The sequence below is a fragment of the Oncorhynchus masou genome, chromosome 30 (genome assembly GCF_036934945.1).
Source record: "Oncorhynchus masou masou isolate Uvic2021 chromosome 30, UVic_Omas_1.1, whole genome shotgun sequence".
In the NCBI taxonomy this organism is placed as follows: domain Eukaryota; kingdom Metazoa; phylum Chordata; class Actinopteri; order Salmoniformes; family Salmonidae; genus Oncorhynchus; species Oncorhynchus masou.
In genome coordinates, this window is record NC_088241.1 from 11456331 (window position 1) to 11469046 (window position 12716).

The following is a 12716-nucleotide window of genomic DNA, read 5'->3' on the forward strand; positions in this document are numbered from 1 at the left end:
GCCTCCAACCGCAATGCAATACAGAGGGTAGTTCATACGGCCCAGTACATCACTGGGGCCAAGGTCCTGCCATCCAGGACCTCTATATACAAGTGGTGTCAGAGGAAGGCCCTACATATTGTCAAAGACTCTAGCCACCCTAGTCATAGACTGTTCTCTCTGCTACCGCACGGCAAGCTGTACCCGGAGCGCCAAGTCTAGGTCCTAGAGGCTTCTAAACAGCTTCTACACCCAAGCCATAAGACTCCTGAACATCTAATCAAATGGCTACCCAGACTGTTTGCATTGCCCTCCCTCCCCCTTTCACACTGCTGCTACTCTCTGTTATTATCTATGCATAGTCAATTAAATAACTCTACCTACATGTACACATTACCTCAGTTACCTCGACTAACCGGTGCACCCACACATTGACTCTGTACCGGTAGCCCCTGTGCATAGCCTCGCTATTGTTATTTTACTGCTGCTCTTTAATCATTTGTTACTTTAATTAATTAATTTATTTTTGTTGGTATTTTTCTTAAAACTGCATTGTTGGTTAAGGGCTTGTAAGTAAGCATTTCACTGATTTGATTTGAGATTACATACAGTTAATAACTAGTTAATATGTAGTTTAAAAATCATAAATAAATTGGTTGAAACTGTGTGATTCTCACTTTGAAGTTTGCCAAATAATGGGTTTGAATTTTGTTTGACGGTCTCTGTTTCTAACATATCATTTGCATAGTTTCCTCTGCAGTTTTGCTACTATTGTTTCAGATGCCTTTGCCCATGGTAAGGTCAAGAGCTTGATAACACTCACTTGGAATTAGGTTAGTGTTAAATACAGCTAGATATGGGATGACACCACTCATGATAACTTCATACTAATAAAACTCAAACTGTACAATCCATGCCCCGTAGCCTCGACTGGAGGATATGTTATCTGTGTGTGTGGAGAGGAGAGGAGAGGAAAAGAGAGGAGAGGAGAGGAAAAGAGAGGAAAAGAGAAGAGGGGAGAGGAAAAGAGAGGAGAGGAGAGGAGAGGAAAAGAGAGGAGAGGAGAGGAAAAGAGAAGAGGGGAGGACAGGAGAGGAGTCAAATGGGATGAATCAGATGAGCTACCTTCATGGGTGGGTTAGAAGAGGACAGTTTCAGAATTACAAAGGTGTGTGGAGGCCGGGTGATTCATAAAACACATGTCAAGGGACAGAGGAAGATAAGTTTTACTGCTGTGTGGCACTGAAAACCTAAAGAAAACGCTTTCAGGGGACGTAACCCTATTAAGGGGTAGGGTGTATGAAACAGACGTCGCCCCTCTCCAAAGCATTCCCCGTATTTATCTACAGTCTTTAACAGTTATCCTACAGTCTTTGACTTAATCTGAGGAGTCGCTGCGTTTAACCCCATCCTCCTTCTCATCATCACTATGTGAAAGTCCATCACCAATCCAGCTGAAACAGCCAGACCTCCCAACAAATACAGTATCCTACAGTAATGAATGGGTCCAGTTTATAAATCTGTGCTTTGAATTAGGATGAGCTATGTTCAATGGATAAGACTGATTCATATCCAAAGTTAAGGAGAGATTAGAATGTGTGAGTCCCCTGTAGCCTGACCCTTCCCAGGCATATTCATCAATGACCCGCTGGACAAAGATTTCCATTACTTTAAACACACATCAAACAATATACATTAACAGGCTACAATGTTGCATTAAATGTGACCAGATGATGAATATTTAGCACATCTTTTCATTTTAAATGTCCTCAGAGATCTTCCATAACATAGCGGGGATGGATAATAGGGTTATAATTTAGCATATGATTATCATTGCTGGACCCAACCCGTTATGTGCCCAGACAGACAAACAGCCCCATCCTATTGGCTGCAACATGCTGCCTCTGTTTTGGCCCAGTTTGACAGCAGATGGCATGAGGCGTGACCTTATCAAATTAACATCAAATATCACCACAGCTACCAGTAAGGAATATCACATCTCAAATGGTTCCTGTAGTAACTGAATTAAATAATAAAGGCTTGGCCCTTTCTTTGGGCCTACATAACTTTGCTACTATTAATATAGGTCACTTTGATATTATTAACCCTCACAGTAAATTAATATGTATGTTAAGACAAGTTAACACAATTTAAGGCAAGTTTGATTAGACCATTAAGTGATCAATTATGATCCAATTATGTGATCCAATCAGGCAGATAGGCCTGAGATGAGATGCATTGTTGACTCTGAGGCTTATTTGTTGCAAACATGTAGGCCTGTGGCACAATCTGCCATTTTAGCAGCCTGACCCTGCCGTACTGATTGGTAAACTTTATTTAGCAGGCCTATGTGGCATTTGTAGAATTCATGAGAAAAATTACGATTTTATGTGAAGACACTGTACAGCTTACACACAGCTGTTCGGAGCATAATAGATAGCTAATTAGCACACGTGGTCTCCCGACTCGTTGCCGTAAACAAGCGCTGAAACAATGAGATATGACCGTGTGGGACCACTGGCACCAACCCATCAAGATATGTAACAATTTAAACTTTAGTTTTTTGAAAATGATTTCTCACTGACATGAAAGATAAGATAATGCTTCCAAAACCGTACCTCAAGCGACGCGTGTTAATGTACAGATTGAGAATCTGGGCTCTTAACAAAACTCCCAGTACAGAAGACATCTTCGTCCAACGACTCTTATGTGTAATGTAATTGGGAGTCATGATCAAGGACTAATCCATGCCCTGTAGAGAAGAAACGCCGAAGCATGCACAAGCACCTGTTCCTAAGTAATGAATTAACTAAGTCGAATCTCCTTGACCCAACCTGGGTTTGAACCAGGATCCCTCTGAACACATCATCAACTACCTCCCACGAAGCATCGTTACCTACAGTATCATTCCACAAACGCCATGGCCCTTGCAGAGCAATGAAAACGACTTCTTCAAGGTCTCAGAGGGAATGACATCACCAATTGAAACACTACTTGCGTGCACTGCTAACTAGCTAGCCATTTCACACCGTTTACACCAAAGACTATGGATATCCTGACAAGAAAGCTCCCGCCTATTCCTCTCTTTGGGTTGGTGGATAAATCTCATTATTTTAATAGATTTTTTGAATATTCGATAACGGTTGTTGACATCAACCACCTGTATTCAATAGAGAGAGATACTAGGGTACTCGCCTCATGTCGTGAATATGCATAGCCATCTTGAGACAACTCCGATATAAAGTGTTTTTTTTTTTACAAAGTTGCTGGGATGTCACGTGTCCTACTTACAGTGCATTTGGAAAGTATTCAGACCCCTTGACCTTTTCCACATGTTGTTACGTTACAGCCTTATTCTAAAATGTCTTAAATAGTTTTTTCCCTTATCAATCTACACACAATACCCCATAATGACAAAGCAAAAACAGGATTTTAGACATTTTTGCTGCATCATTCATGTGGAAGCAACATGTTCACTGTTGTCTTGTTATTACATGTATTTAGGCCTACATCAACTATTTATAAGAAAAACAATTATATTTTGAATACAGTGAAACAAGATTGTTTGTTATCTCCATTGAACTCACTTCGAAGTAGGCCTATGTCCCGCCAGGGTTCAAACCAAGTATGGGGGAATTTATGAGCAGAATTATGAGCAGTTTGGAATGTATCCCATTTAACTGTATAAGTAGCCTACTGCTGGGCCTTAATAGAGCTCACCAGCTTGTAGTCCTAATCTTTGAGCAGAATTACTGTTTTATCTCAATTAGCCACGGAATCCCTAGTTTGAAAACAACTTTTTTCTGGAAGCTGTGTGACGCCATTTTCCCTACATTTACCCCTACGTGAGCCAGCCCCTTAGCAATTTGAGTTTCAGCCCTTCACCATTTGAGTGACATCTAGCAAGTGGCACGCACAGTAGAGCGAAAGAGAGAGTAATGAAGTGGTGCACATATCTGCACGTTTGTGACATAGTACACAATTTTCAGGGACCACTTTGGCTCGTGGACACTACTTTCAGAACTACTGGCTAAAAAGTATACACAAGTACAGGAGAATATCTTTAACACCGGTTTAGGTGATTTTATACGTTTTGTTCTATGAGATTGAAGTAAAACTAAATGCATGCTCTTCAACCGATCGCTGCCTGCACCTGCCCGCCCGTCCAGCATCACTACTCTGGACGGCTCTAACTTAGAATATGTGGACAACTACAAATACCCGGGTGTTTGGTTAGACACTCTAATCCAAAATTAAATCTAGAATCGGCTTCCTATATCGCAACAAAGAATCCTTCACTCATGCTGCCAAACATACCCTCGTAAAACTGACCATCCTACCGATCCTCGACTTTGGTGATGTCATCTATAAAATAGCCTCCAACACTCTACTCAACAAACTGGATGCAGTCTATCACAGTGCCATCCGTTTTGTCACGAAAGCCCCATACACTACCCACCATTGGGACCTGTACACTCTCGTTGGTTGGCAAACCCACTGGCTACAGGTTATCTACAAGTGTCTGCTAGGTAAAGCCCTGCCTTATCTCAGCTCACTGGTCACCATATCAGCACCCACTCGTAGCACGCGCTCCAGCAGGTATATCTCACTGTTCACCCCCAAAGCCAATTCCTCCTTTGGTCGTCTTTCCTTCCAGTTCTCTGCTTCCCATGACTGGAACGAATTGCAAAAATCTCTGAAGCTGGAGACTCACATCTCCCTCACTAGCTTTAAGCACCAGATGTCAGAGCAGAACAGATCACTACACCTGTACTTAGCCTATCTGTAAACAGCCCATCTATCTACCTACCTCATCCCCATACTGGTATTTATTTATTTATTTTGCTCCTTTGCACCCCAGTATCTCTACCTGCACATTCATCTTCTGCCGATCTACCATTCCAGTGTTTAATTGCTATATTATAATTACTTCGCCACCATGGCCTATTTATTTCCTTAACTTACCTCATTTGCACTCACAGTACATAGACTTTTTGTTTTCTTTTGTTCTACTGTATTATTGACTGCATGTTTTGTTTATTCCATGTGTAACTCTGTGTTGTTGTATGTGTCGAATTGCTACGCTTTATCTTGGCCAGGTCCCAGTTGCAAATGAGAACTTGTTCTCAACTAGCCTACCTGGTTAAATAAAGGTGAAATAAATAAATAAAATGATTATGTCACGCAATTAACATTAACTTTATGAATTATGAAGCCTTATGTGCTTGTTTTGATTACATACGGTAAATTATTCAAAATGCACAAAAGTTTCGTTAGCTGATGAATATTTCTCATAGAACAAAGCGTATAGGGATCTCCTAAATCTGTGTTTACCACAGAGGTCATTTTGCTAGCTGGAACAAGGAAACTTTTCCTACAACCAGTCAGCAAGTCAGAAATGTCAGAGTTTCCTAGTTCTGACTAGCACCTGAACGCGGCTTATGGGCCAACCTTTGACCCACAGACGAGTTATCATCACTAATTAATAAACTCATAGCTGGAAAGCTGTAATTACATTCTTCTATTATTCCCCTACTCCAGGGGTTCACAAACCTTTCCACGAAGGGACCCGTTTCATACCCCCTAAAAATATACCTGTAAAAATAATATTTTTGCAAATTAAAGGAGTTAGTTATCAGTATCTTTGATGATACTGTAGGCAAATATAATTGTCATAAATACCTGTCGTTCGCTGATTTCTCTCTTACAAATCGATTACTGATGCCTTGCTTCTTGTATCGATTAATATGGATATTGTAGTCCTTTCCATGTCTACAGGCCTACAAGTATCCATAAATGTACTACAATACCCACTACTCCACCTTTGACGGACCATCTGACGTAAACGCTTCTGAAAGTGTAGAAACGTGAGTATTAAGTCCTTGCTGTCGTTACGAGTACAGGTACAATTTATCCATACACTCTTTGTTCGTATTATTATGATGACAAGTACCACACTGTCCTGCATTTGTGGTCATTGCATTGTATCGGGAGACGTGTTAAATTGAGCAGCTAACGTTAGCTGTTAGCTAACGCAAGTCTCTCCATTTGGTCTCCCTTCAACTGTGCTAAGCTAGCTAGTTAGCTCATGTTAACTATTCTATTCATGTCTACAAAGTCACGTTGTTGACATTGAAATTACAGCATTTCTTTCAAAGACTCGTTTTGGCAAGTGGCTGTATTATTGTTAGCCACGACCTGCATTGTCAGCTGAGCTAGCTAACTAATTTATGATGCTAGCCAGAGTTAGATAACGTTAGCTAGTTGTCAATGGAGTTGACAGGCTGTCAGACCAAGCATTTAGCTACGTTACCTAAATTGTTTACCCAACTCTTCAGTTATGACAGCATCTACGTAACCTTATCTTCCAATTGAAAACAAATCAAGTCTCTTTGTTGGTGGTGAGGGAAAATGTATTGTTTTGTTTACTCCGCTATTTGATTTTATACCATAAATGGGAATATTTTTTTGAACTTTCAGATCAGAAATATACTGTGTTTGATAGAATCTTATGGACCACAGAGTGGTAGGCAACCAATGTCTCCACCCCGGCTCACCGGCGCCCTGCGCTCCTTCTCTACTGTCAGCAAGCAGGAAGACTTCACTGAAGAAGTATATGATCTGAAGGTAAGGCTAACCCAAAGCAAGTTACATTATAGACCATATCTGACTAACCTTTGTGAATGGACACTATGGCAATTTAACAATATCACAATGTTATTTTATCCCTAGTCCGGCTGTGCCAGCACCAAAACTCCAGTGTTTTTCATTCAAAGCTTATCTATCTTCTTTTTAAATATGGAGCCAATTTGTTTTCATCACTTATGCCCATGATCAAAACTCGTTTTCTCATTGCTCTCTCTTGAACCTCTGCAGAAGACATTGGGTGAGAAATAAATTTGTAACATTGAATCGTGATAAAATCACAGTATCGATTCACAATACATATCATATTGGCACCGTAGTATTGTGATATCGCATCTTGAGGTCCCTAGAAATTCACCACCCTGCTTTATTATAAGAGGGAGGTGGAGCTGATTACGTATGTGAATTAAGCTAATTGATGAGGATGCTTTGGACTGTTGTGAACACAGGCTACTTGTAGTGTTTTTTTTCACTCACTTCCCTCCTTGATATTGCTTTCTCCAGCTTTCTCCCATTTACCATGCTACCTCTCTTTTCCTGTTATCTTCTTTAATCTGCCCTCTCTCTCCCATTTCCCACTATATTCTAATCTTTGCCTCCGCCTCTATTCCGCTATTTTCTCCTCTCTCATTCTGATCGGGGGCTTGTTAAGTTGTTGGTGTGTATTGAGATACTCTGCTTAGGAGGAAATTGGGCCTGGTCCTCAGACCACCACCTCTTGCCCTGTTCTCCCAGTGCTAAATCCTTCACAGTGTGAAAACTGCTGCTTGAGGGAAAAGAGGGACTAATGAGGGTCGCTGGGAGATTATCAGTTAAAATTCTTTAGTTCCAGAGGACATGGAAGTGCTGATTGTAATAAAGGCATGGTGTTAATACTGCTGCCGGCCCTCCTTGCACTGAACCCCCTGACCTGATGACCATTAATACCCAATGCTAAAGGAAAGGCTTATTTCAAAGTCGCTCGCTATGCAAGGAACTTAGCATATGCTGCTCCACTATGTCTTTGAGTTATGAAAAGGACTTAGAATTACCCTCTGCTGTGTGTTTGTGTGATATAGAGGTATATGCAGAGAGAGGTCACTGTGCATCCAATATCTATGTAGTTTCATGATACATCTGTAACTTTATCCCCTTGCTGTCTGTCGTATGTTAGACCAAGCGTCTGAAGAGGCAGGAGCTGTTCTCCAGAGAGGGCCTGACATGGCAGAAGATAGTCCAGTTCTTCACTCAGCACCTGGAGAAGGCAGAGCAGCAGGCTGCAGCACAGGAGCTGAAGAGCATCCTACAGGCTGCCAAGCAGATAGGTAATCAACTCGCTTGACTGGCAGGGATGCACTTTCAGTCATAGAGCACCATTTTAATGTTATGTTATCTGTGAGGGTGAATAGACAGTGTTTTCCCTAGGACTATTCCAAGCAGTGGCAAAGACAGTTGTTGTTTTGTAGACACCATCTGAAATGAAATTTTCCCTTTTAAAGAATTATAACCTTTAGACCAGCTTATGTTGCATGGCGGCTTTAAATGGGCTGAATCATGGGGTTGTCCATTCCATGGGGCGCCACCACTAAATTAATATAGGTTAAACACTGATAGGTGATAGGTAATCACCTCATTGGCTTGGATGATATGCACTAAGCCAGGGGTGTCAAACTAATTTATCCTCGGGGGCCGCATTTGGTCTTCACCGAGGTCCGAAGGGCCGCACTTAAATATATTATATTTCCTCTCTGTCAAAATGTGCAATCGTCCTCTAGTTTTTAGCCTGAAGACAAAGCACTGAGCCTCCCCTCCACTGTTGGGATTCAACCTCCTAGGGAGAGCTTGCTCCACAAAAAGGAACCGCAGGGACCGCCCCACAACGGCATTCAGATTTCCTGATATGACTTATAATTAGATTAGATGCAAATCCCCCACAACTCCTCCAGAAGTCGTACAGTGGTGCAACACACGGCCAACTCCTACTGCTCTTATTACTATTCTGATACTGCCTGTTGGGGGATGGGGGGGGGGAATCTCTCTCACACACACACACACACCCCTCTGTCCCCCTAACCCCCGGGCGGAGCACCTCTGTAGTGTACAGGAAGAGACTGAGGCCCTGCAGGACACACGAGAAGGCATCTTTTGAGGCTCCCTCAATTTCTCTCCTCGATTCCTCACGTCCCCTCCTCACCTTCTCAAAACGCATTAGAGGAACGTGTTTTTAAAATGTATTTATTTATTATTGTTTTTGTGTGTGAATCTTACCCCCTTTTCCCCCAATTTTGTATTATCCAATTGTTAGTAGTTACTATCTTGTCTCATTGCTACAACTCCCGTACGGGCTCGGGAGAGTCGAAGGTCGAAAGCCATGCATCCTCCGAAACACAACCCAACTAAGCCGCACTGCTTTTTAACACATCGCGCATCCAACCCAGAAGCCAGCCGCACCAATGTGTAGGAGGAAACCTGGCGACCTAGTTAGCGTGCACTGTGCTCGCCCTGCCACAGGAGTCACTAGTGAGCGATGAGACAAGGATTTCGCTACCGGCCAAACCCTCCGTAACCCAGATGACGCTAGGCCAATTGTGCGTCGCCCCATGGACCTCCTGGTCGCGGCCGGCTGCGACAGAGCCTGGGCTCGGACCCAGGGTCTCTGGTGGCACTGCGATGCAGTGCCCTAGACCACTGCGCCACTCAGGAGGCCCCAGAGGATGTGTTTTGAGAAGGTGATGAGGAGAGAGGACACAAGGAATCGAGGGAAGACAAATTAAGAACAAGCCTGGGGTTTTAACAGCAGCTACATATATGTGGGGGATCAAGAGCTCAGGATAGCTAGTAGGGGCTGACTACCTGGGGGTGTCATACAAGAGCCTTTCAACAGAGAATCAGGCCAGGGCCAGAATCTCTGAAAGATGCATAATATAGTGTAGAGATTGATGCTGGTTCCTTAGCCGAGGTGTTTTAGTGGAGAATGTCAGTATGTTGTCAGAAAATAAGTGTACAGTACATTCTAACAATGGAGACATGCAGTAGGTCACTGAAACCATGTTGTACAGTCAGGATATGTACTTTGAAATGCTGTGTAAGAGCTCGCCAAGAGAAGCATTATGGCCTGCCTACCTACCTCCTTGAAACCCTGTGATAAAAGTGCATTTTTATGAGAAAAAAAGCCAATTTTGTTCAATTTATTTTCTTTCTGTTCGCCACTACTCTATTTTTTTGTATTCATCATTGAAAGTCTAGAGAGCCTTCCGCGATAATAAACATGTGTTTGGGATATTTTTGAAAGGTTCTTGACCATGCAATTTTTGTCCTTTTAATGTGCCCTTAGCCTGTCTCTACCTAGAGCGTAGAGAATAAAGTAAATCTCCAGATCCCACTGAGAATGAAGATGAAAAACATCCATCGTGCCCTGACACACACAGTGGAGAGTGAGATGCTTTTAGGCCATTTTAATTGGCTTAAATCCTTTTCATCTGTATCTCTGCCTCTAAGTATGACCCTTTATCTTTCGCTCGCTCGCTCTCTTTCTCCCCTCGCTTTCCCTCTCTTCTCTTTTGGACAATTAGTCCCGATTCCCTCTAAATGAGCTACGGAGAGAGGACACGTGTCTTTTAGAAAGTGCTCTTTTCCGTCTTTCATTTCTCTGAGGAGCAGTGCTAGACAATGCTAGCGTTTTACTGCTTGGAACATACAGCAGTGCAGCAAGAAATGTTACATTGCTGTAGCCACTAGCCAGCTAGGTATCACTAATTGTAATGGTAGTGGGTTTTCTGATAATCACATTGATGATCATCATCAGTGTCAGCATATTTGTGATGCTGATGGCAGGCCATATTGCCTCGGTTGAAGAGTGGGACTGAAGAAACTGGCCGAATAATAAATGATGATGGTATCTAGCTAACTAAATATCTTCTTGTTTCCCCATGTCTCTGGCAGTGGGGACAGAGCATGGCCAGGACACCATTGAGAGTGCTGCTGTCTTCCTGTTTGAGACGTTCCACAACAAGGACCATGTGGGTCACGAGGAGACGAGGGCCATCAAGCAGATGTTTGGGCCCTTCCCCTCCTCGGCAGCCGACGCCTCCTGTGCTGCTGTGTCCCGGGCTGTGGCCCCTCTGGGAGAGTCCCAGGTGGGACAACTGTAATACTAACTATATATAGGTCTACTTAAAATACAATATGAAAAAAGTTACTTTTTGGTTTATACATTTTCTTCCTAGTATTTTATTATTCTACCATCATATTTTCCTTATAATTTATGCCTTTATTTATTTATTTATTCATGTTTTACAGGTGGAGGAGTTTGTTCGTTCCCAGAGCTCCTGTCGCGCCCCTCAGCGCGGCTCGGCCTTCGGACGCAACATCACCTTCTCCTATGACTGTTACACTCTGGACCCCCAGGAGGCCCTGCCCTGGGCGGGGGGACCCTGAGGACGAGACCCCTGGTGGAGGCCTGGACTTCCACAGCTTCCTCAACAACCACCAAGGTCGCAGGAGTAATGGGGGAGAGGCGGATGGAGGCAGGCAAAGCCCGGGAGGGGCTCAGAGCTCTGGGGATGGGACCATCCTGAGAGGGGAGGTGGAGAAGTACCTGAACGGAGGCAACATGATCTCCTCCAGCCCTGAGGAACTGTGCACCTCCCTGTTTGAGATGCTGGCCTCCACCAAGAGTGATGACGAGCTGCAGAATGAGGTGAGCAGCACCCTCTCAAACACCACCTTTACCTTTTTCACACTATTGTGCCGACCCAAACCTTAGTTATTCCTTGAACTTAGCCAGCTGGCCTCTGGGGGTTTAAACCCCAGGTCAGACCATATCCACTCTGGACCTCGTCTCCACAGCAGGTCAACCTTGGCCTTTAGCTCAGGGTGTGTGAGGTTGACGTGGTGCGTGTCTCATGCTAAAGATGACGTTTGGAGAGCTCTGGAGAGCTGACCTTAACATTGTAGGAGAGGAGGAAGATCTTACTGCTTCTCCAGGGAGGCCCCATCACCTAAGGAAGGCTGCAGTATGTCTGACATGCACACCAGAATAAAGGCTGCAGTATGCCTGACATGCACACCAGGATAAAGGCTGCAGTATGCCTGACATGCACACCAGGATAAAAGTTGCAGTATGCCTGACATGCACACCAGGATAAAGGCTGCAGTATGCCTGACATGCACACCAGGATAAAGGCTGCAGTATGCCTGACATGCACACCAGGATAAAGCCAGCGGTATTGTATGCCACACAATAAGTGAAAGTGTTCAGGTTCAAAGTTTAATGTCTGAGATTCTCTCAGGTTTTTAGAGGGTGGAAAGACCTTGGGTTTAGTGTATGTGGAAAGGATTTGCGCAGTTACCAATGAATCAAGACTAGCTAGAAGAACTGGGCTAGAAGTACTGGGCAACAACAGGCAATTAAGGCAGCACTTAGTCTGTGCTGAACCATGGTGTTATTGGGACATGTTGTTCACTTCTTCCACAAGAAAATAACACACTTACAGAGTGAGAGCGAGGGGGAGGGAGAGATGCCAGGTTGTGACAGAGGAGAGGATAGGATGAATTGATGAGGCTCTGGGCAGAGCTCCCATCTCTTATACATGTCCTTAATTTAGAGTCGTTCTCTCTCTCTCCCTCGCGCCCCTGCAGCCCACAAAAACACAAGGTCGCCACACACCTTAATTCATATAATTTATTAGTGGCTCTCTGTTCTGCTTGTTCTCCTCTACCACCCTATCCAGCATCTAGTCTGAATGAGGTGTGTGTCTGGATGCGTGTGTGTTAGCAGTTAAAGATCAGGGTTAGAGTGCCCTCTGTAGGCCACCGCGCGCTCCAGTGGGCCACCGCGCGCTCCAGTGGGCCACCGCGCGCTCCAGTAGGCCACCGCGCGCTCCAGTAGGCCACCGCGCTCTCCTGTAGGCCACCGCGCGCTCCAGTAGGCCACCGCGCGCTCCAGTAGGCCACCGCGCGCTCCTTCCTGTAGGCCCACCGCGCGCTCCTTCCTGTAGGCCCACCGCGCGCTCCTTCCTGTAGGCCCACCGCGCGCTCCTTCCTGTAGGCCCACCGCGCGCTCCTTCCTGTAGGCCCACCGCGCGCTCCTTCCTGTAGGCCCACCGGCCCTT

General features: G+C 44.3%; 1 protein-coding gene across 1 annotated transcript in view; it reads left to right on the top strand.

Moving 5' to 3' along the window:
* Positions 1-5839: 5839 nt before the first annotated feature.
* LOC135522059 (activating signal cointegrator 1 complex subunit 3-like) overlaps positions 5840-12716 on the top strand; it is a 162227-nt gene continuing 155350 nt past the window's right edge. Inside the window, 6 exon segments of the mRNA XM_064947975.1 lie at positions 5840-5882; positions 6460-6606; positions 7778-7928; positions 10546-10739; positions 10903-11019; positions 11021-11302. Of these exon segments, the coding sequence (XP_064804047.1) occupies positions 6517-6606; positions 7778-7928; positions 10546-10739; positions 10903-11019; positions 11021-11302 (834 nt within the window). The 5' untranslated portion in view covers positions 5840-5882; positions 6460-6516.